At 60.7% G+C, this 20,729-nt stretch overlaps 3 protein-coding genes across 8 annotated transcripts in view; all 3 read left to right on the forward strand.

Moving 5' to 3' along the window:
* Positions 1-114: 114 nt before the first annotated feature.
* IL11 (interleukin 11) lies at positions 115-11,339 on the forward strand. Of its 3 annotated transcripts, none has more exons than XM_017892536.1 (5): positions 115-127; positions 6,858-7,030; positions 7,231-7,317; positions 7,438-7,599; positions 9,563-11,339. In XM_017892536.1, exons 3-5 carry the CDS (start codon positions 7,288-7,290, stop codon positions 9,731-9,733), a joined length of 363 nt encoding a protein of 120 aa, XP_017748025.1. In that variant the 5' UTR covers positions 115-127; positions 6,858-7,030; positions 7,231-7,287; the 3' UTR covers positions 9,734-11,339. The 3 variants fall into 3 exon arrangements, with proteins under 3 accessions (XP_017748025.1, XP_017748024.1, XP_017748026.1); XM_017892535.1 differs by lacking the exon at positions 115-127 and adding an exon at positions 5,902-6,021; XM_017892537.1 differs by lacking the exon at positions 115-127 and having other exon boundaries at positions 6,590-7,030; positions 7,234-7,317.
* Positions 11,340-12,257: 918 nt separating this feature from the next.
* GARIN5B (golgi associated RAB2 interactor family member 5B) lies at positions 12,258-20,038 on the forward strand. Of its 3 annotated transcripts, none has more exons than XM_017892596.1 (11): positions 12,258-12,610; positions 12,794-12,948; positions 13,022-13,280; positions 14,047-14,071; positions 14,248-14,318; positions 14,389-14,492; positions 14,591-14,643; positions 14,727-14,803; positions 14,970-16,728; positions 19,615-19,701; positions 19,855-20,038. In XM_017892596.1, the coding sequence occupies exons 1-9, from the start codon at positions 12,461-12,463 to the stop codon at positions 16,569-16,571; spliced, it is 2,496 nt and encodes an 831-aa protein (XP_017748085.1). In that variant the 5' UTR covers positions 12,258-12,460; the 3' UTR covers positions 16,572-16,728; positions 19,615-19,701; positions 19,855-20,038. The 3 variants fall into 3 exon arrangements, with proteins under 3 accessions (XP_017748085.1, XP_017748084.1, XP_017748086.1); XM_017892595.1 differs by having other exon boundaries at positions 14,970-16,719; XM_017892597.1 differs by lacking the exons at positions 19,615-19,701; positions 19,855-20,038 and having other exon boundaries at positions 15,080-15,240.
* An 82-nt stretch (positions 20,039-20,120) lies between these two features.
* The window catches only part of COX6B2 (cytochrome c oxidase subunit 6B2), a 1,537-nt gene continuing 928 nt past the window's right edge, over positions 20,121-20,729 (forward strand). Inside the window, exons 1-2 of one of the 2 annotated variants that reach the window (XM_017892599.1) lie at positions 20,121-20,290; positions 20,396-20,525. In XM_017892599.1, the coding sequence (XP_017748088.1) occupies positions 20,414-20,525 (112 nt within the window). In that variant the 5' untranslated portion in view covers positions 20,121-20,290; positions 20,396-20,413. The remainder of the gene's footprint in view (positions 20,291-20,395; positions 20,526-20,729) is intronic. The other variant, XM_017892598.1, reaches the window with a different exon arrangement.

A 20,729-nucleotide genomic window follows, 5' to 3' on the forward strand; every position in this document is an offset into this window, starting at 1 on the left:
GAGGCAGGAGAATTGCTTGAACCCAGGAGGTGGAGGTTGCAGCGAAGGAGTGAGACTCTGTATCCAAAAAAACCAAAACACACATACACACACACACACACACACACACACACACAAACAAAAACAGGTAAGAGGACAGGCCATGTGGCCCCTGCTGAGATTTGAGGGCCTGGTGGGCGGGAGCTGCTCGGAGACCGTGATGGTGGCTCCTAGGCAGGGAGCCTCCATGTCCCTCCTAGATCTGTTTCCCCATCTGTGGACAGAGGTTAGAGAGTGGAGAGAGGGAGTCAGCCAAATGGAGATCCTGAAGCTTCCACATTGATTCCCACCCTCTGCTCCCCAGTGACTGGGAGGAAACTTGGCTTCCAAGAGGAGGAAGCCAGACTGAGGGACTGGGTTGGGACCATAATCCCTAGTGCACCCCAAATCGTCCAGTCAGCTTTGCAGCACAGTGAGGAGGGAGTCTCAGCTCCCCTGGGACAGTCTCTGGGCTAGAACTCCTGCATCTGAGGGAAAAGGGGGTTGGAAACTCAGACACCTGCATTAAAGGGAGAAGGGGCTGGGGCCTGGACTCCTGGGTCTGAGGGAAGTGGGGCTGGGGGCCGGGACTCCTGGGTCTGAGGGAGCCTCGAGGGACTGGCAGGTCCCAGACTCCTGGGTCTTAAGGAGGAGGGGCTGAGGGTCTGGACTCCTGGGTCTGAGGGAGGAAGGGCTGGGGGTCTGGACTCCTGGGTCTGAGGGAGGAGGGGCTGGGGGTCCCAGACTTCTGGGTCTGAGGGAGGAGGGGTTGGGGGTCCCAGACTTCTGAGTCTGAAGTAGGAGGGGCTGAGTGCTGGACTCCCAGGTCTGAAGGATGGGGCTGGGAGCCAGAATTGGGTCTGAAGGGGGAAGGCCTGGGGACCTGGACTCCTGGGTCTGAGGGAGGAGGGGCTGGGGGCCTGAACTTGTGGGTCTGTGCGGATGGTCCAGGAGCCAGACCCATCTCTCAGGAAGCCCCGTGGGATGACTCCCTGTGTTACCCATCTCTCCTGTAAACATCCTGGTGGGTACTGAGTAGGCCCGGGCTGCCTTCGTCAGAGATGACACAGGTTAGAGGGGTCTCTGCAGGGGGCCAGGGGTGGGGGTCAGAGGGGTTGTGGGGCTGAGGCCCGGCAGCTGCTGACCGTTTCCTGTGTCAACATCATCTGGACCCACTTCCCAATTCCCGGGATTCCTCAGGGATCAAGGAGGGGGTGGGGGGTGGGGCCGCCTGGCCTTGGACCGCGGCTTGGGACTGGGGGGGCCCCCGCCGTCACGGCCCTCACCGCTAATGACAGGTTTGGGCTGCCTCTGTGGCCGGCCTGCCCCGTCACCCCCCAGAGGCCAGACAGGACCCCCCAGGGACTGACAGACGGACACACACACAGCCTGGGACCTGCTGACCTCACACCCTGCCGGCTCAGCTTCCCCCCAGGGCCGCGCGGGAGCCAGGACTCCCTGGTCATCCCCCACGTCCCCGTGGCTTCTCCCCAGTGGCTCTGACCACCCCAGGGTTTGTGCCCTGGCTGCCCAGTCTGTTTCCGAGCCTCCAAGCTGGTCTCTAGCTTCCCCTGGGTTCCACAGCCCTGGCTGCTTCCCGGGGCCTTTGTTGCCCCGTCTCTTCAGCTCTGTTTGTCTCTGTCATCTGTCACTTTCTTGGGATTCCCTAGTCCTGCCTCTGGATCTCTTTTCCGATCTTCATCTCTTTCTCTCTCCTCTTTCTCTTGTTTTCACAGAAGTAGCCCAATGTGTCCCACCCTGATCTGGGCAGACCCAGGAGGTGCCAATAACTCCCAGCCCCGCCACTCTGCACCCGCCCCGTCTACCTGTACCTCCTGCAGCCACACTGTGGGGATGGAGTCTGAGCCCACAACCCGGGGCTGGGGACCCAGACGAGACAGGAAACTGGCAGCAGCTGGGACCCCGGATTTGTCCCAGACCCGTGACCTTCCCCATACATGCTCCCCAAAGTGGAGAAGGGCCACAAGATTCTCCTCTACCTTTCTTGAACTAGAATTTAGGGCCCAGACTCCTGGGTCTGAGGGAGGAGGGGCTGGGGCCTGGACTCCTGGGTCTGAGGGAGGAGGGGCTGGGGCCTGGACTCCTGGGTCTGAGGGAGGAGGGGCTGAGGCCTGGACTCCTGGGTCTGAAGGAGGAAGGTTTGGGGACCCTGATCCTGGGTCTGAGGAGGAGGGGCTGGGGCCTGGATGCCCTGGGTCTGAATGGAGGAAGTTTTTTGGGACCTGGACCCTGGGTCTGAGAGGAGGGCTGGGGCCTGGACCCCGGGTCTATCTGAAGGAGGAAGTTGGGACCGGACCCTGGGTCTGGAGGAGAGGGCTGGGGCCTGGACTCCTGGGTCTGGAGGGAGGAGGTTTTGGGGACCTGGACTCCTGGGTCTGAGGGAGGATGGCCTGGCCTGGACTCCTTGGGTCTGGAGGGAGGAGGGGCTGGGCCTGACTCTCTGGTCTGAGGGAGGAGGGCTGGGCCGGACTCCGGTCTGAGGCGAGGAGGGCGGGGGCCGACGCCTGGGCGAGGGAGGAGGCTGATGCCTGGATCCTGGGTCTGAAGGAGAAGTTTGGGGACCTGGACCTTGGGTCTGAGGGAGGATGGGCCTGGGGGCCTGGACTCCTGGGTCTGAGGGAGGAGGGCCTGGGGTCCTGGACTCTGGGGTCTGAGGGAGGAGGGCCTGGGGGCCTGGACTCTGGGGTCTGAGGGACGAGGGGCAGGGGATTGGGCTCTGGTCCCTGTAGGGGGACGGGGCTGGCGTTACCAGAGCCCTGTTCTTGCTCCCCAGCTGGCCCCAAGCCAGTCCCCTATCCCCTCAGGCTAGTCCATCCCCCAAGCTGGTGGCCTGAGTCACCTTGGCTGGCCCCGCCGGTCTGAGGGGGGGTCTACGTCAGCTCTCCCCTCACTGACGCAGACTTGGGCCCCCCACACTGACTCAGCCGGAAGCAGGCCCCCTGAGGGGCGGAGACCCAGTGGTCAGAGGCCTGGGTCCCAGCAGGAGCCGGTGCTGGGGAGGGCCCCTGGGGGGCCCTGGAAGGGGTGGCTGTGACAGGCCAGAAAGAGGGAAAGAGAGCTCTTACCTGAGGCGATGAGGTCATGCCTCCACCGTGGTGGCATTGCTGCCTCCACCCTGGCCTGCGGGTCCCCTCCCCCCTGCACACCTCTCCCGCCTCCACCTCTGTGCAGCGACGTCCAGGGCTCTGGCCCCTGGCCCCAGTTCTGGCCACTGTCTCAGTGTCCCCACTGTCCCGTCTTCACCCCACCTTGCTCCTGCCTCTCCCTCATCCTCCCCGTCTCTCTCGAAGGCAACATCTTTTTCTCTGTGTCCCTGATGTGTTCATAAAAACTAACGAGGGGAATAAGGATGGTTAGCACTGACTTTGTGCTTCACGTGAATGAGCTCACTTTATCCTCATCGTGGCGTTTAGAGGGCTGGGGGTGCTCATTAACCCCTTCTTCACAGATGAGGAAACTAAGGCACAGAGGGGGAGAGTCGCACATGGAGGTCTCGCCTCTACGGAGTGTCTCAGCGCCTCTTTCTCTTGGTCCTCCGTCTCCATCTCTCTTCCTCCTTCCTGTCTCCACCTGCCTCTTCGAGAAAGGCTTTTCTGGCCAGTCGTGGTGGTTCACACCCGTAATCCCAGCACTTTGGGAGGCTGAGGCGGGCGGATGACCTGAGCTCAGGAGTTTGAGATCAGCCTGGGCAACATGGCAAAACCCTATCTCTATTAAAAATACAAAAATTAGCCAGGAGTGGTGGCAGGTGCCTGTAATCCCAGCTACTCAGGCGGCTGAGGCATGAGAGTCACTTGAACCTGGGAGGCAGAGGTTACAGTGAGCTGAGATCACACCATTGCACCCCAGCCTGGGCAACAGAGCGAGACTCTGTCTCAAAAAAAACAAAAACGAGGCCGGGCACTGTGGCTCACACCTGTAATCCCAGCACTTTGGGAGGCCGAGGCAGGTGGATCATGAGGTCAGGAGATCGAGACCAGCCTGGCCAACATGGTGAAACCCCATCTCTACTAAAAATACAAAATTAGCCGGGTGTGGTGGCGCACACCTGTAATCCCAGCTACTCGGGAGGCTGAGGCAGGAGAATCACTTGAACCCGGGAAGCAGAGGTTGCAATGAGCTGAGATTGCGCCATTGATCACACCATTGCACTCCAGCCTGGGCGACAGAGCAAGATTCAGTCCCAAACAACAGACAAAAAAATGAGAAAGGCTTTTACTCTCTGCCCCCATTGCTGAGTCCCCAACATCTCAGCGCCTCTGTCTTTCTAATATCTGTCTCCCCATCTCTGTGAATGGGGCCTCTCCGTCCCTGTTACTCTGCCCCATATCTCTTTGCCTGGTGCCTTCAGCTGCTGTGTCCTCTCTCTCAGAGTCTTGGTGTCTCTGTTCCTTTTCCCTCAGGGTTTCCCCGGTCTCCCCAAGTCCCTCCTGCTGTCTTCCTCCCGCTGTCTGATCTCGGACTCCCAGAACCTCTCCCTTTGTCTCTAGGACTGGCCCTCTGATCCTCTCTGCTTCTCTGGTGTGTCTCTCTGGCTGCCTCCATCTCTGTGGATCTGGGTCTCCCCGTCTCTGTCTCAGTCTCTCCTTCACTCTGTGTGTCTCTGTCTCTCCGTCCCTTCAACTCCCTCTTCCTCCTGCCTCCACCTCTCCAGGCCCCTGTCCTGTCCCTCCGTCCAGCCTCTCTCTGCCTTTCCGTCCTCCTGCCTCCCCATCTCTCTCTGCCAGTCCTGGTCCAGCCGGACCCCCACCCACAGTCGGGCCCCAGCGCTTGAGCCTGAGTGTCTGCTCTGGCCCATGGAGGTGGAGGGAGGGGACGCCAATGACCTCACCAGCCCCTCTCCGACCACCCCCCCCTTTCCCTTTTCAACTTTTCCAACTTTTCCTTCCGTGCCCTCCTCCGAGCGCGGCGGCGTGAGCCCTGCAAGGCAGCCGCTCCGTCTGAATGGAAAAGGCAGGCAGGGAGGGTGAGTCAGGATGTGTCAGGCCGCCCTCCCCTGCCGCCTGCGCCCCCGCCCGCCCGCCCCAGCTCCCTTATAACCCCCCAGGGCGTCGCCAGCACTCCCTCACTGCCTCGCCCTGCGCCTCGACGGGGCACATGCCTCCCCTCCCCCAGGCTCGCGGCCCCAGCCTGAACCCCCAGGCTCCCCCCCGGCAGCGGACAGGGAAGGGTAAAGGACCCCCGGCTCCCTGCCCTTGCCCTGGGAACCCTTGGCCCTGGCGGGACATGAACTGCTAAGTGGTTTCATGGGGTGGGTGGAGGGACAGGGAAGGCAGGGAGGAGAGGACCCTCACGGCGGGGGTGGGGCAGACCCGCCCGACGTCGCACGGAGAGGGACCTCGGAGAAGAGGCAGCCGGGAGTCAGAGACGGGGAGGAGAGCAGCTTCGAGACAGGAGGAGGCGAGAGGAGATGGCAGAGAGAGACACAGACAGGGCGCGGATGGGAGGCAGCCAATCAGAGCGCCGCGGAGGGAGGGCAGACAGGGCCCGAGAGGGAGCGAGACGCGGAAGACGATCCAGGGGCAGGGACGGAGGGAACTGGTGCCAGGAGGGAGGTTGACCCCCATCGCCCAGGGCCCCAGAGAGCCCGCGGGGACCGGGAGACGCAGACTCCTGGGATCCCGGCAGAAGAGGCCTCCGGAGGGAACTGAGCAGGGTCCGTGGAGACACAGCAAGCCAGGGGCCAGCGACCCCAGGCAGGGGGAGGAGAAAGAGGCTTGGGCGCGGGCGGAAACGAGAGAGCCGGGCTGATGCGGCCGACGGAGCGCACCGACAGACCGACGCTGGCAGGCAGGGGCGGGGCAGGGGTGTGCGAAGGCCGGGCGGCCCGGAGCGCTGATTGCCCTGGTCCGAGTGGCCGGGTGGGGCGGGGCGGCGGGGTGGGGCTGCGGGGAGCGAGTCCCGGACCCCCGGGCTCCCCGCCGCCTGGTCTCCCGCTCCCGCGGCCCAGCTGGGCCCGTGGCTCTGCCCCTCTCCGCCCAGGTGCGCTGCGGCCCGGCTTCGTGCGGCCCACCCGGCGGGGCTCCTGGGAGGGCGTCTAAGGGGTCTCCCGTGGGAGAGGTCCGTGTCTCCGGGGCTCCGTCCTGGCCTCTGGCTCCTTCCCCTGCTCCCAGCCAGCTCGGGCTCCCGCGGCCCGGGGAGGGGGCAGGTTCTGGCCTGTGTCTCCCCCCCCATGCCCCGCCCCGGGGCCCAGATTCCGGCGTCCGGGGGCGGATGGGAGACGCCCGGCCCGTCTACCCGCCCCGGGCCGCGTCTGCTCCGACGGGCGGGGCAGCCAGAGCCAGGGAGGGAGAGGGAAGCCCGCCCGGCCCTGCGACCTGCCCGCGGGCGTTCCACCCTGGGACTTAAGACCTCCAACTCCCTCCTCCTTAAGGCCGGGAGTCCAGGCCCCAGCCTCTTCCTCCCTTAGTCCCAGGAGTCCAGGCCCCAGCCCCTCCTCCCTCAGACCCAGGAGTCCAGGCCCAGCCTCTCCTCGCTCAGACCCAGGAGTCCAGACCCCAGCCTCCCCCTCCCTCGGTCCCAGGAGTCCAGGCCCCAGCCCCTCCTCCCTCAGACCCAGGAGTCCAGGTTCCCAGCCCCTCCTCCTTAAGACCCAGGAGTCCAGGACCCCCCAGCCCCTCGAGGCTCCCTTAGACCCAGGAGTCCAGGTCCCAGCCCCTTCTCCTTCAAACCCAGAAGTCCAGGCCCCCAGCCCCTTCTCCCTCAGACCCGGAGTCCAGGCCCCAGTTCCTCCTCCCTCAGACCCAGAGTCCAGGCCCAGCCCCTCCTCCCGCAGACCCGGAGTCCAGCCTGAGCTCTCTGTCTTATCCTGCCCTCAGGTGTTTGCCGCCTGGTCCTGGTCGTGCTGAGCCTGTGGCCAGATACAGCTGTTGCCCCTGGGCCACCACCTGGCTCCCCTCGAGCTTCCCCAGACCCTCGGGCCGAGCTGGACAGCACCGTGCTCCTGACCCGCTCTCTCCTGGAGGACACGCGGCAGCTGACTATACAGCTGGTAGGAGAGACTGGGCTGGGGCCAGCACAGGAGGGAGAGGCAGAGAGGAAGGGAGAGGTGTCTGTGGGCAGGCCACTTGAAGGGTTCTGGGCTCTCGGGTGGCAGAGTGAGGGAGAGGAAGAGTTGGGGGCCTGGCGGGGGGGATGGAGGGAGCCCCTAGGCTGGGCAGGGGTCCCCTCACAGCCTTTTTTCCCTACCAGAAGGACAATTTCCCAGCTGACGGGGACCACAACCTGGATTCCCTGCCCACCCTGGCCATGAGTGCGGGGGCACTGGGAGCTCTACAGGTAAGGGCAGGGGAGTGGGCTGGGGACAAGGCGGGAGGCAGGCAGTAAAGGGGGTGGGGAGGATGAGGGGCACAGCGGGCACTGGCCGGGTGTTCTCTGATGTCCTGGCTCTGTCCCCAGCTCCCGAGTGTGCTGACAAGGCTGCGAGCAGACTTACTGTCCTACCTGCGGCATGTGCAGTGGCTGCGCCGGGCAATGGGCTCTTCCCTGAAGGCCCTGGAGCCCGAGCTGGGCACCCTGCAGACCCGGCTGGACCGGCTGCTGCGCCGGCTGCAGCTCCTGGTATGTCCTGTTCCCAAGACCTGACACCCCAGACCCCCACCCTGGCCCCAAGATCCTGTGGCCTGAGTCCTTGAAGCCTGAGACCCTAGACCTAAGTGCAACAGCCCTGCTCTGAGACCCTGCCCCTACAGCCCCAAGATCCTGTGGCCCTGAGACCTTGAGGCCCTAGACCCCCAAATCCCATGCAGCAACTCCAAATCCTCACCCCAAGACCCTGAGACTCCATCATCCATGACCTCAAAGTCCCCATATCCCAGCCCCTAAGACCCAAGACCCCACCCTGAAGCCCAAAGACTTGGGAATTCAAATCCTCAACTCAAGACTTGGAGACCCTGGCCCCATGGCGTTGAAAACCACGGACCTGGCCAGGCGCGGTGGCTCACGCCTGTAATCCCAGCACTTTGGGGGAGGCCGAGGCGGGTGGATCACCCTAGGTTGGGAGTTCGAGACCAGCCAGACCAACATGGCGAAACCCCGTCTCTACTAAAAATACAAAATTAGCCAGGTGTGGTGATGTATGCCTGTAGTCCCTGCTACTTGGGAGGCTGAGGCAGGAGAATTGCTTGAACTTGGGAGGCAGAGGTTGCAGTGAGCTGAGATCACGCCATTGCACTCCAGCCTGGGCAACAAGAGTGAAACTCCCCCTCTCAAACAAAGAAAAAAAAAGAAGAAAGAAAGAGAGAGAGAAAGAAAGAAAGAAAAGAAAACCATGGACCTCCAGACCCTGAGACCCCAGGCCCTGGACCTGAGATCCTGACACCTTAAAGATCCCAGACCCTAAGATACAAGACCCTGACCCAAAGCCAGCCTTGGGACCCTGGCTCTACAAACCCAAGACCTCAAGGCCCTAGACCCTGAGCCCTGAGGCCCTGTGTCTCACTCCCAACATCTAAAACCCCGAGACCCCAGATCCTGAGCCTGTGCCTGTACAACCCCAAGACCCTCACTTCCAAAGCCAGTCCCAAAGCCCTGAACCCAGAGGCCTTCAAACCCTGGTTCCTGGGCCTAGCTCCAAAGACCGTGGATCTCAAATTCCAACTTCTAGCTCTGAGACTCCAGCCCTCACCCATGAGTTCCTGAACTGGAACCCAGAGACCCCACCTCTAAGACTTCAGCCCTGAGATCCAGGGCCTGACCCTACACTGGAGCCCGCAGACCCCAGACACCCTCTAAAACCCCAGCCCTGGCCGGGCGCAGTGGCTCACTCCTGTAATCCCAAGGCATGGGAGGCCAAGGCAGAAGGACCTCTTGAGGCCATGAGTTTGAGACAGCCTGGGCAACACAGCAAGACTCTGTCTCTTAATTATTATTATTATTTATTTATTTATTTATTTATTTATTTATTTATTTATTTTTGGGAGACAGAGTCTCGTGCTCTGTTGCTTAGGCTGGAGTGCAATGGCACCATTTCGGCTCACTGCAACCTCCGCCTCCCGGGCTCAAGCGATTCTCCTGCCTCAGCCTCCTGAGTAGCTGGGACCACAGGCCCATGCTGCCATGCCCAGCTAATTTTTTTTCTATTTTAGTAGAGACTGGATTGCCTGAGCTCAGGCAATCCACCCGCCTCGGCCTCCCAAAGTACTAGGATTACAGGCGTGAGGGTTAATTTTTTTAAAACCAACAACAAAAACCCAGCGCTGAGATTCTAGCCCCGGCAACCCTCACAACCCCCAGGCCTGACCCCTCACCTGCAACTAAGGTGCCAGCCCTGACTCCCCGGACTTCGCCCCCAGCCCCCACACTTAGCTCCGGAAGCCCATCCTGACCCCAGCCTCAATTTTCTGAACCCCACACCCTGAAGAGCTCCCAGCCTAAACACTTCACCCCACACACCACAGTCCCCCTGTGAATATGCAGCCTGGACGTCCCCCAGCCCCGATTTAGCTGCAGCTCCACATCGCCCCTGCCCTGCACCCCCGCGGCACCGTCTACCTGTGGCTCACCTTCTCTCCTCTCCCCACAGATGTCCCGCCTGGCCCTGCCCCAGCTGCCCCCAGACCCACCGGTGCCCCCGCTGGCGCCCCCCTCCTCAACCTGGGGGGGCGTCAGGGCCGCCCACGCCATCCTGGGGGGGCTGCACCTGACACTTGACTGGGCCGTGAGGGGGCTACTGCTGCTGAAGACTCGGCTGTGACCCGAGGCCCAAAGCCACCACCGTCCTTCCAAAGCCACATCTTATTTATTTATTTATTTCGGTACTGGGGGCGAAACAGCCAGGTGATCCCCTGCCTTTATCTCCCCCTAGTTAGAGACAGTCCTTCCGTGAGGCCTGGGGGGCATCTGTGCCTTATTTATACTTATTTATTTCAGGAGCGGGGTTGGGAAGCAGGTGGACTCCTGGGTCCCTGAGGAGGAGGGAGCTGGGGTCCCAGATTCTTGTGTCTCCGAGAAGTCTGTCCACAGACTTCTGCCCTGGCTCCTCCCCTTCGAGGCCTGGGCAGGAATACATACTATTTATTTAAGCAATTACTTTTCATGTTGGGGTGGAGAGGGAGGGGAAAGGGAAGCCAGGGTTTTTGTACAAAAATGTGAGAAACCTTTGTGAGACGGAGAACAAGGAATTAAATGTGTCATACATATCCACTTGAGGGCGCGTTGTCTGAGAGCTGGGGCTGGATGCTCGGTAACTGGGGCAGGGCAGGTGGAGGTCCCGAGTGGGCGGGGCAGGGACTGGGAGACGGGTCAGTCACCCAGACAGCTCTGTGGAGGCAGAGTCTGAGCCTCCCCTGGGGCCCCGCACTGCATAGGGCTCTTTGTTTTTGAGATAGAGACTCTCTCTGTTGCCTAGGTTGGAGTGCAGTGTCGCAATCTAAGCTCACTGCAACCTCCACCTCCTGGGTTTAATCGATTCTCCTGCCTCAGCCTCCCGATTAGCTGGGATCACAAGCGTGCACCACTGCGCCCGGCTAATTATTTATTTCTTTTGTATTTTTAGTAGAGACAGGGTTTCAGCATGTTGACCAGGCTGGTTTCGAACTCCTGACCTCAGGTGATCCTCCTGCCTTGGCTTCCCAAAGTGCTGGGATTATAGGTGTGAGCCACCACACCTGACCTATATAGGTCTTCAATAAATATTTAATGGAAGGTTCCAGAAGTCACCCTGTGATTAACAGTACCCGTATGTGACAAAGCTGCAAGGTCAGGATGGTTCATTATGGCTGTGTGTACCATAGCACATTGGAAACAATCCAGAGATCCAACAGGTGCGGGTTAAGCAACATGGTGCACTGGTGGATGGAATGCCACCTGGCCACCCAGAGCAGGTACTAGCATTCAGGGAGGCTAAGGAGAGAGGCCTGCTTTGGATATAGAAAGATATCCTGACATTGGCCGGGCATGGTGGTCACGCCTGTAATCCTAGCACTCCGGGAGGACGAAGTGAGTGGAATACTGAAGTCCAAGAGTTCGAGACCAGCCTGGGAGACATGGCAAAACCCTGTCTCAAAAAAGAAAAAACGATGTCCTGACATGAAACAGCTACACAACCACTGCATGATGCAATCCCAATTTTTGTGTTTTTCTGTCTATATATGGATTAAAAAAAAAAAAAACAAAAAAAAAACCCTAAAGGGAAATAAGGCAAATGTTGACAATGACTGTCTCCAGGTCAAAGGAGAGAGGTGGGATTGTGGGTGACTTTTGATGTTTATGATTGTCTGTATTTTACAGAATTTCTGCCATGACTGTGTATTTTGCATGACACATTTTAAAATAATAAACGCTCTTTTAGAAGAACAGAATAGCAGCCTCCTCCCCTCCAAAAATAAGCCCTCAGGAGGGGACAAAGTTGACCGCTGATTGGGCCTCTCAGGGCTGTGCACTAAGTGTGGGCTTTTTACTTACACAAATCTCCTGGACCCTTGAATATGCCCTGTTTTACAGGCGAGGGAAACTGAGTCTCAGACAAGGAGTAGGGACTCTGTTGCACAGTCACACAGCTAGGGAGAGGTGGAAGTGGGATTCTGAGCCACGTCTGGCTGTTTCCCAAAGCTCTCTTTGCAACCTGGTGTTGAGGAACCCTTGCAACAGGCACACACACGAGATACGGAAAAACAGGTTCAGTAGGGATTTGGGTCTTACCCAGGGCCTAGAAAAGGGTCAATGGCAGAGTAGGGACGATAATTCAAACCCTTTAGTTAATTTTCCCTTTACAATAACCCAGACAGACTTCCAGGGGCCCCGTGTTGTCACTAGTTTGAGTCTGCGGTTGGGGGGGCCCATCCTGGGCCCGGAGTTTTGATTCACCCATCTCAGCCCTCAAGACTCCAGGCTGGCCAGGTGCGGTGGCTCACGCCTGTAATCCCAGCACTTTGGGAGGCTGAGGCGGGTGGATCACTTAAGGTCGGGAGTTCAAGGCCAGCCTGACCAACATGGAGAAACGCTGTCTCTACTAAAAATACAATCCAGCCACTGGGAAGGCTGAGGCAGGAGAATCGCTTGAACCCAGGAGGCAGGGGCTGCGGTGAGCCGAGATCGCGCCATTGCACTCCAGCCTGGGCAACAAGAGTGAAACTCCCTCTCAAAAAACAAAAAAACAAACGAACAAAAAAAACTCCAGGCTGTATCCCTGGAGGAGAAGAGAGCCCACGGTCCCCGGAGAGTTCCTGGAAGAGGCCCCTGTGTGTCTGATGAGGTCACAAAGCCCCTCCACCAGAGGCTCCTCCCCCGGGCCCCTGCTGTCCACCCTGGCAGGGCCATGGCCGAGGCCCGAGTCTCCCAGCCTGGGGCATCTCCACGCTCTGTAACTCTGAGCTCCAGGCACCCGTGAAGCCCCAGGGGCCAAGGCTGGTGGGCCGGGGCTGGGAGGCCTGCACACCTGGGTTCTGGGTCCCTAAACCAGTACCCATCCACCACCGCCATCATGATCTGGCTTCGAAACAGGAGGCGCCTTGAGCCGCTCCAGGGCACCCCGAAGTGGGTCCCTGTTCAGGGGGAGCTGCAAAAGACCCTTCAGAAGGGCGAATACCTGCCCCTCTGTCCACTGCCCATGTTCGAGAGTAACTTTGTTCAGGTCTCCAGCTCCCAGGGCCCCGGGGCTGAGAGGGGCAGAGGGGAAGCGAGGCCACCCGGGCAGGGGGATTTTGAGAGGGAATGGGATTTAGCCGTCCCTGTGTAGGGGACAATCAGGAGGGAGGCTCAGGCCGCGGGTGCTGGAGGAAGGAGTGGTTCCAGCCCCTCTCCCTGACTGCCCCAGGTGACCCATCAAGGGGGCCCAGTGTTCGTGAATCACAGAACCAACCGGCTGGCCATGGGCGTGGCTGCCTCCCTGCCAGGCCTGGTGTTGCCCGACATCTTGCTGATCGGCCAGCCTGCCGAGGACAGGGACTGCTCAGGCCTCGTGCTGACCAGGTGCCGCATCCCCCAACCCCTTGGCCGCCCCCTCCGCCCCTCCTGCTCTAGACACTCCCTTCCCCTCTCCCAGGATGATCCCCCTGGACCTCGTCCACCTCTGCGTCCATGACCTCTCTGCCTGGCGCCTGAAGCTGCGCCTGGTCTCGGGCCGCCAGTACTACCTGGCCCTGGACGCCCCCGACAACGAGGCGGGCTTCCTGTTCCACTGTTGGATCCGCCTCATCAACCTGCTTCAGGAGCCGCCTCCCACCTGGGCCCCCAGGACTATGCGCACGGCCTCCCTGGATGTGCCCCTGGCCAAAGCGCCTGCCTCCACCTGGCACCTGCAGGTGGGACCCCAGCTCCACAGACCAGGGCGTGGCAGGCCCTAGGAACTCCCCGGCCAGATCCAGAGGGGACTGGGACCAAGAGCCCAAAGTCTAGGTCGGGGGCCTGGACCCCTGAGTCAAGGGAGGAGGGACTGGGTCTGGACCCCTGAGTCGAGGGAGGAGGGCCTGGGGGTCTGGACTTCTGGGTCTGAGGGAGAAGGGGCTGGGGGACTCCTGGGCCTGAGGGAGGAGGGGCTGGGGTCCTGGACCCCTGAGTCGAGGGAGGAGGGGCTGGGGGTCTGGACTCCTGGGTCTGAGGGAAGAGGGGCTGGGGGACTCCTGGGTCTGAGGGAGGAGGGGTTGGGGTCTGGACTCCTGGGTCTGAGGGAGGAGGGGTTGGGGGACTCCTGGGTCTGAGGGAGGAGTGGCTGGGGTCCTGGAATCCTGGATCTGAGGGAGGAGGGACTGGGGGCCTGGACCCCTGAGTCAAGGGAGGAGGGGCTGGAACCCTGGACCCCTGGGTCTGAGGGAGGAGGGGCTGGGGTCCTGGAATCCTGGATCTGAGGCAGGAGGGACTGGGGCCTGGACCCCTGAGTCGAGGGAGGAGGGGCTAGAGCCCTGGACTCCTGGGTCCGAGGGAGGAGGAGCTGGGCCTGGACTCCTGGGTCTAAGGGAGGAGGAGCTGGATCGCCAGGTCCTGGGAGCAGGAGGGGGCCTAGACCTCTGGCTGGGTATGTTATGGAGATGTGGAAGCCCAGGCCCCTCCTGCCTCCTTCTGTCTCCGCAGGACCAGCCCGTCAGCAGACATGCAGGTGAGCAGGCCCTGCTGTTCTTCAGGACCTCTGGGTGTCGGGTTCTCCCCCGGCAGGGACAAGCTGCACCCTTTGGCTCTTCCCCCTCCCTTGGTCGGGCCCTCCACAAGCTCCCAGGGTAGGTCCTGGTCCCCTCCCCTGGGGTCCCTGATCCAGGATGTTTCCTCTCTTCCCAGTCAGGGTTGCTGAGCACAACTCTCCTTATAAGAAGTCTCTGGTGGCCACTCGGAGACAGAGGAAGGCCAAGGTGAGCTGGCGGGGCGGTGCAGGCTCTAGGGGCTGCCCCTGTCTAACCGTCCCTTCCTCACCCATGCCAGGCACTCAAGCGCAGTTTCAAGTCTCAGGCCGTGGGCGACTCCGTGCCCCTCATCTGGTCGCAGCTGGAGCATGCCGACGTCAGGAAGAAACCTGCAGAAAAGAAGTGGGCATGGGGTCTTGTTGCCGGTGGGTGGGGGGGTGGGAGAAGGTGGGAGACCCCAGCCCAGATGCCACCAAAGTCCCACGGTATTGCTCCTGCAGGTCCCACCCAGACTCCCGCCCCGACAGAACTCACACCCAAGTCCACTTTTCTGGTAAGATCAACCGACCCCACCCCCTGCCACACTGCGTGGCTCTGGTTCCTGCCCCAAAGGGCTCAGACTGCTCCCCCATCCAGAGAACACCAGCATCACCATCTGGACCATCTTCAGCATCATTTCCAGCACGGCCAACCAGGCACAGTCGTCTCCAAAGGCCAGCCTTATACCCGGGGCGGGGCCCAGGCCCCAGAGCTGAGGGAGGAGGGGCTGGGGGCCTGGACTCCTGAGTCTGAGGGAGGAGGGAGCAGGGGTCTGCCCTCCCGGGTCTGGGGTCTCCATGCATCTGGACCATGCATCCTCTCCCCTCTGTCCATCTACAGGCCTGCACATCTGCAGCTGATGAGGCCACAGGCCAGGGACATGTGGTTGAGAGTCCTTCGTGCTGTGTCTCAGCTGACAGCCCTGATTGCTTCTTTCTGGGCTCCTGCAGCTCCCTGGACCCGTGCCTGTGGCATCAGGACATGGAAGACCTCATGGATTCTGAGAGCAGCACTTTGTCATCTGCTGCCTCTGGCCTGGCTCCCTATCCCCCGGCTGCCTGCCTCTCCACACCCTACTCTTCCATCCCCAGGGGCAGGGAAAAGGCCAGGCCTATGGGATCCCACGAGGGGCCGGGGCCACCACCCTGCCAGAAGGCCCCAGCTGCCCCTGTCACATCTTGCAAGGCACCATTCCTCGTTGACCAGTCCCAGAAGCTCCCAGCTGCACCTGCTTCATCGTGGAAGCCCCCACCTGGATTGGCTCCTCCCCAGAAGGTCCCAGCTGCATCAGCTCCTCCCCGGAAGGCCCCAGCCGTACCTGCTGCATCCCAGAAGGCCCCAGCTGCATCAGCTCCTCCCTGGAAGGCCTCAGCCGTACCTGCCCCACCCCAGAAGACCCCACCCCCATCTCAGAAGGCCCCATCTGTACCTACCATTCCCCAGAAGGCTGTGTCCCCCACTGCTCCAAAGAGGAAATCTCTGCTTCTCCCTGCCCCATCGCAAAAGGCTCTGCCGACCTCGCCTCCCCAATACCAGATGGCACTGGGCTCGCCTGCCTCATGGGGGAGGCTCCCTGGCGACTTTGGCGTATTGCCAACAGGAATTCCTGCAAGAGCTGTGCTGGAAAGAAGCCAGTCTGGAGGGAAACCGGAGCCAGCGGTAACGGCGGGCACCCAGGGGACAGATGTGGTGGAGATGACGACTCAGGTCAAGTCCCTGGAGTCGCCCTTCACCATGACCAAGAAGGAGTCCAAGGACATCCTGATTAGCAAAACCCAGGAGGTGACCTTGGAGGCCTTCAGGGGCCAGGGGAAGTTGGAGGACCCGGCCCACTTGGCGAAGCTTGAAGAAAGGTCCCTGGACCTGCCTGGCGTGAGATCCAAGGAGTTGGAGCAGCAGAAGAGGTGGGTCAAGACGAAGGAGCTGGCCGTCGAGGGCCCCTCCCAGGAGCACAGCAGGCCCTTCTCCGTGGAAGCGCTCACCCCCGCCAAGCTCACAATCATGGCCAACTCCAAAGACCAGCGCGTGAAACCCGCTCTGGTCTCACTTCCCTCCTGGCTCTTGGCGACTTCGCAGGCATCTGCCACGTCAATGATGGCTTCCATGCCCTTCCACCCAGGCCAGCTGTCCTCACCGGAGGGGAAGCCAGTGGTGGTCAGAGAACAGCCAAAGTCGCACACTTGGGTGAAGGAGGGCAAGCGGCAATGGTGCGACAGTAAAGGGTCACCCTGGGACCCCGAGGGGCCGCCCAAGGTGCCCCTTCGCTCCAAGCCCACCTCTGCCAGTCCGAAGAGGGAAGGAATCTCCCAGCCGCCTATCCCCCTGCCCGCCTCACGGTGGGAGGGCTTACTGCCATCCCCCCTCTCGGAGACCCCCATCTCAAAACGGAGGCCACAGCCAAGGCGTCCCAGCAGCCCAAGAGACTGTCGCAGGAGCCCGTAAAGATGCCAGCCCAGCACCCCCTGGCCACTGTGGGGTCGTCTTCAGAAATTCTTTTGCCCATGCTCTTAGAACTTGAAACTGTGAGGAACACGGCCACCAAGGCAGAGGAAATACAGGAGGAATCGGGTGTCTTAAACCTTCCGCCCAGGTAGCGAGGGTTAGCAGCTAGCATTTACTGTGAGCTCTGCTATTTATGAGATAGAGACGATCACTCCCTCCTTTCACTTTTTTTTTTTTTTGACAGGGTCTCACTCTGTCACCCAGGCTGGAGTGCAGTGGTATGATCTTGGCTCACTGCAACCTCTGCCTCCTGGCATCCTGCGTAGCTGGGATTACAGGCGTGTGTCACCACGCTCGGCTAATTTTTGTATTTTTAGTAGAGACACGGGGTTTCACCATGTTGGCCAGGCTGGTCTTGAACTCCTGACCTCAAGTGATCCGCCCGCCTTGGCCTCCCAAAGTGCTGGGATTACAGGCGTGAGCCACCACGCTCGGCCCCCTTTCACTCTGATACATAGTGAGTGCCGACTCGGTGCCAGGCATTGTTCTAGGCAGTGGGGATACAGCGTCCGACCATGGGGCTGGTGGTGGTGGGATGTGCTCCTGGCTTCTAGCAGGTAGAGACCAGGGATACTGCTCAGCATCCTGTAGTGCACAGGACAGCCCCCACCACAGCCCAGGTGGTCTAGGCAGGCCTCATTGAGCTGGAGTGGTTTGTGTGAAGACCTGGAGGAGAGGACGGAGGAAGCCAGGAGGCCATCTGCAGGGAAAGCATCCCAGCGGAGGGAACGGCCACTGCAAAGTCCCTGAGGCAGGAGTGTTTGTAATGTGCTGGACCACGGGGATCCCAGGGTGGGAAACTCAGTCAGCGGTGCGGCGGGGGGACGCCCCTCGTGGAGGACTTTGCAGACAATTTTAGGAACTTTGGCTTTGACTCTCAGCGAGCTGGAGGGTTTGGAGCAGAAGCATAATGGGGACTGATTTATGTGTGAAGAGGCTGCCTGTGGCTGGGGCGTGGAGGATGTAGGGGGGCAAGAGTGGGCACCTGGAGGACAGGGTGGAGGCGGCTGCAGGAACCCAGGTAGGAGATGATGGTGGCTTGCGTAAGAGGGGAGATGATGGGGGTGTGGAGAAGCGGGGGACTCTGGAGATGCTTTGAAGAGTGAGACAATAGATTGCTTCACGGATTGGGGTTAGTGATGTGAGAGAAAGGCTGACTTGAAGATGGCTGGGAGGATGTGGGTTCGAGATGCCCGGAGGAGGCGGCAGCAGTGCAGGGGAGCAGGTTCTGGAAGGTGCTCAGGAACACCTCTCTTTCAGACACCTTGATTCTGAGGTGTCAGGGAAGATGCAGGGTAAGCAGTTGGACACGAGTCTGGAGCTCAGGGGAAGCAATTTGGGGAGTCACTGGTGCACAGACAGGTTAGCTCAGGCTGTGAGATTGGAGCAATTCACCACCGAGTGAGTGGAGATGGAGAAAAGTCTGAGGTGTTTGGGCAAAGAGGAGCCAGAGTCAGGGAGAGCAGAGCAGCCAGAGACGGGGGCATCTCAGCACCGTGTGGAGACAGCGACAAGGTGGGGAGGGAACGTCGGTGTCAAACACTGTGGTGAGGTGAAGGAAGCGGGGCCTGGGGTCAGACCTCTGGATTTACCAGTGTGGAAGTGATGTGGGGGTTGGGGTTGAAGTCCTGATGGGGGCAGTCAGGAGAGTGTCGAGAGAGGGGCGTCTCTAGGCCACAACACCTCAGAAACACCATGCCAAGTGAAAGGGGCCAGACACAAAAGGCCACAAAAGGCATTTCCATGAAATGCCCAGAACAGGCCAACCCGTAGAGACAGAAAGTGAAGGGTTGGAGGCCAGGGGCCTGGTGTGGAGGAAGGGGAGTGGCTACTCATGGGTTGGAGGCGAGCTCTACCGCCAGGCTAGAGTGCAGTCAGTCTCTCTAGAGACAGTCTCTTGCTCTCTCTCCCAGGCTAGAGTGCAGTGGTGTGATCATGGCTCATAGCAGCCTCAATCTTCCTGGGCTCAAGTGATCCTCCTGCCTCAGCCTCCAAAAGCCCAGCCGAGTTTTTGATTTTTTGTAGAAAGGAGGTCTCTGGGGCCAGGCACAGCGGCTCACGCCTGTAATCCCAGCACTTTAGGAGGCTGAGGCGGGCGGATCACAAGGTCAGGAGATTGAGAGCATCCTGGCTAACACGGTGAAACCCTGTCTCTACTAAAAATACAAAATATTAGCCGGGCATGGTGGCGGACGCCTGTAGTCCCAGCTACTCGGGAGGCTGAGGCAGGAGAATGGCGGGAACCCTGGAGGCGGAGCTTGCAGTGAGCGAAGATGGTGCCACTGCACTTCAGACTGGGAGAGAGAGTGAGACTGGGTCTCAAAAAAAAAAACAAAAAAACCCAAACCCGAGGTCTCACATGTTGCCCAGGCTGAAGTGCAGTGATGCCATCACAGCTCACTGCAGCCTCAACCTACCCAGGCTCAGGTGATTCTCCTGCCTCAGCCTCCTGAGTAGCTGGAACCACGGGCACGCGCCAACACGCCTGGCTAACTTTGGTATTTTTTGTAGAGATAGGGTTTCACCATGTTGTCCAGGCTAGTCTCAAACTCCTGGGCTCAAGCAATCCTCCCGCCTCCGCCCCACATACTGCTAGGATTACAGGGATGAGCCACCGCACCTGGCCGGGATTCTTAATTCGTACATTTGGCTGTCAGTGTGACCAATCCTGAGTCAGGCCTGATATTAACCAGGCAGGAGGGAGAGAAGCTTAGCAGGGTTCTAGAGGTGAAACCACCTGCCCAGATTCCAGTTACTTGCCTGCCCCTAGAGCCAGGACTCACTGATTCCACCTCGGATTTATTGTGCATTTACTACTGCCAGGCTCTGCCCCAGGCAGATACAACAGTGAACCAAACACACAGCAAAACCCGCCCTGGGGGACGCTCTCCTAAGCCAGGCATCTGCAGCTCTTAAAGTCCTGGGTACCCCTCTCTCCCTACGCTGTCCCCCAAAGTTCTCTCTGGTTGCTTTCTCCCGGCAGCCTGCAGCACTCCCAGCACTTTGAGTAGCCGGATGCGGGGGGCTCAACCCCAGTCGGAAACTGTCCAGAGGAGCCCAGCGCTGCCAGGTACCCTTTAAGACCCTGGAGGTAGGGGGGTAAGGGGGGACCCAGAGGAGGAGGAGGGGAGGGCGGAGGGGAGGAACAGGGGAGGACGAAGGGGAGTGCGGGGGGTCTCAGGAGCCCTGACCCCACCGCCACTCTTTCCTCTTAACTTCACAGGCCCCCAGGGTTCTGTGCGCACCGACTGTAAGAAGCGGAATGTTGAAAGGCCGCTTGGGGGGATTCGCCCCGTCTGGTAGATACCAGAACTATCGATATGCCTTTATATATTGGGGGGCGGGGGCGGGGCGAGCCCATGGAGCCGCCCAACTTCGCCGAGATTAAAGCTTGAGTCTGAGACTCAGCAAGTCGCACCTCAGTGCCTGTGCGCGCGCGGGTCCCCGAGGGGGCGTCAGGGAGCGAGGGGTGGGTGGGGGCGCCACTACCAGCCCCGCGGCGCACGACTGCTCCCATTGGCTGGGGCTCGGGCGTCCAAGCCGATCTGGCCGCGGGTGCGTTACTCCTGAGCCGGGTGGGACCGCACCCCGCGGACTCAGAAGCCAGCAGCACCCGGGACCGTCGTACAGAAGATCCAGTGGTCGCCGACATCAGGCAGGTGAGGGCACGACGGGTGGGGTTGAGGGGCGGGGGTCAGGATGGCAGGACGGGTCAGAGCGAGGGCGCCCCCTCGGCCCCACGGAGTCCCCGTCCCGTCCCGCAGAAGTTGCCTCCTCCTAGGATGTTGGATGTGGAAGCCCAGGAGCCCCACAAGGGGAAATGGTCGACGCCGCCCTTCGACCCGCGCTTCCCCAACCAGAACCAGACCCGTAACTGCTACCAGAACTTCCTGGGTGAGACCTGCTCAGCCAGGTTATGGGGGGTGCAGGGTGTGAGGAGGGAAGGCGGGGAGGGGCACTCCCACCCGAAGTCCCGTGGAGACCGTTACGGTGGGAGGCAGGGCGGGCCTGGGTTGGTGGAGGCGGGGCCTGGCCGAGAAACGGCGGGGCTGAGCTGGGAGGGGCGGGGAGAGGTTGGTAGGGGCGGGGCCGGGCCGA

Source organism: Rhinopithecus bieti, unplaced genomic scaffold (genome assembly GCF_001698545.2).
Source record: "Rhinopithecus bieti isolate Rb0 unplaced genomic scaffold, ASM169854v2 scaffold_22436, whole genome shotgun sequence".
Classification (NCBI taxonomy): Eukaryota; Metazoa; Chordata; class Mammalia; order Primates; family Cercopithecidae; genus Rhinopithecus; species Rhinopithecus bieti.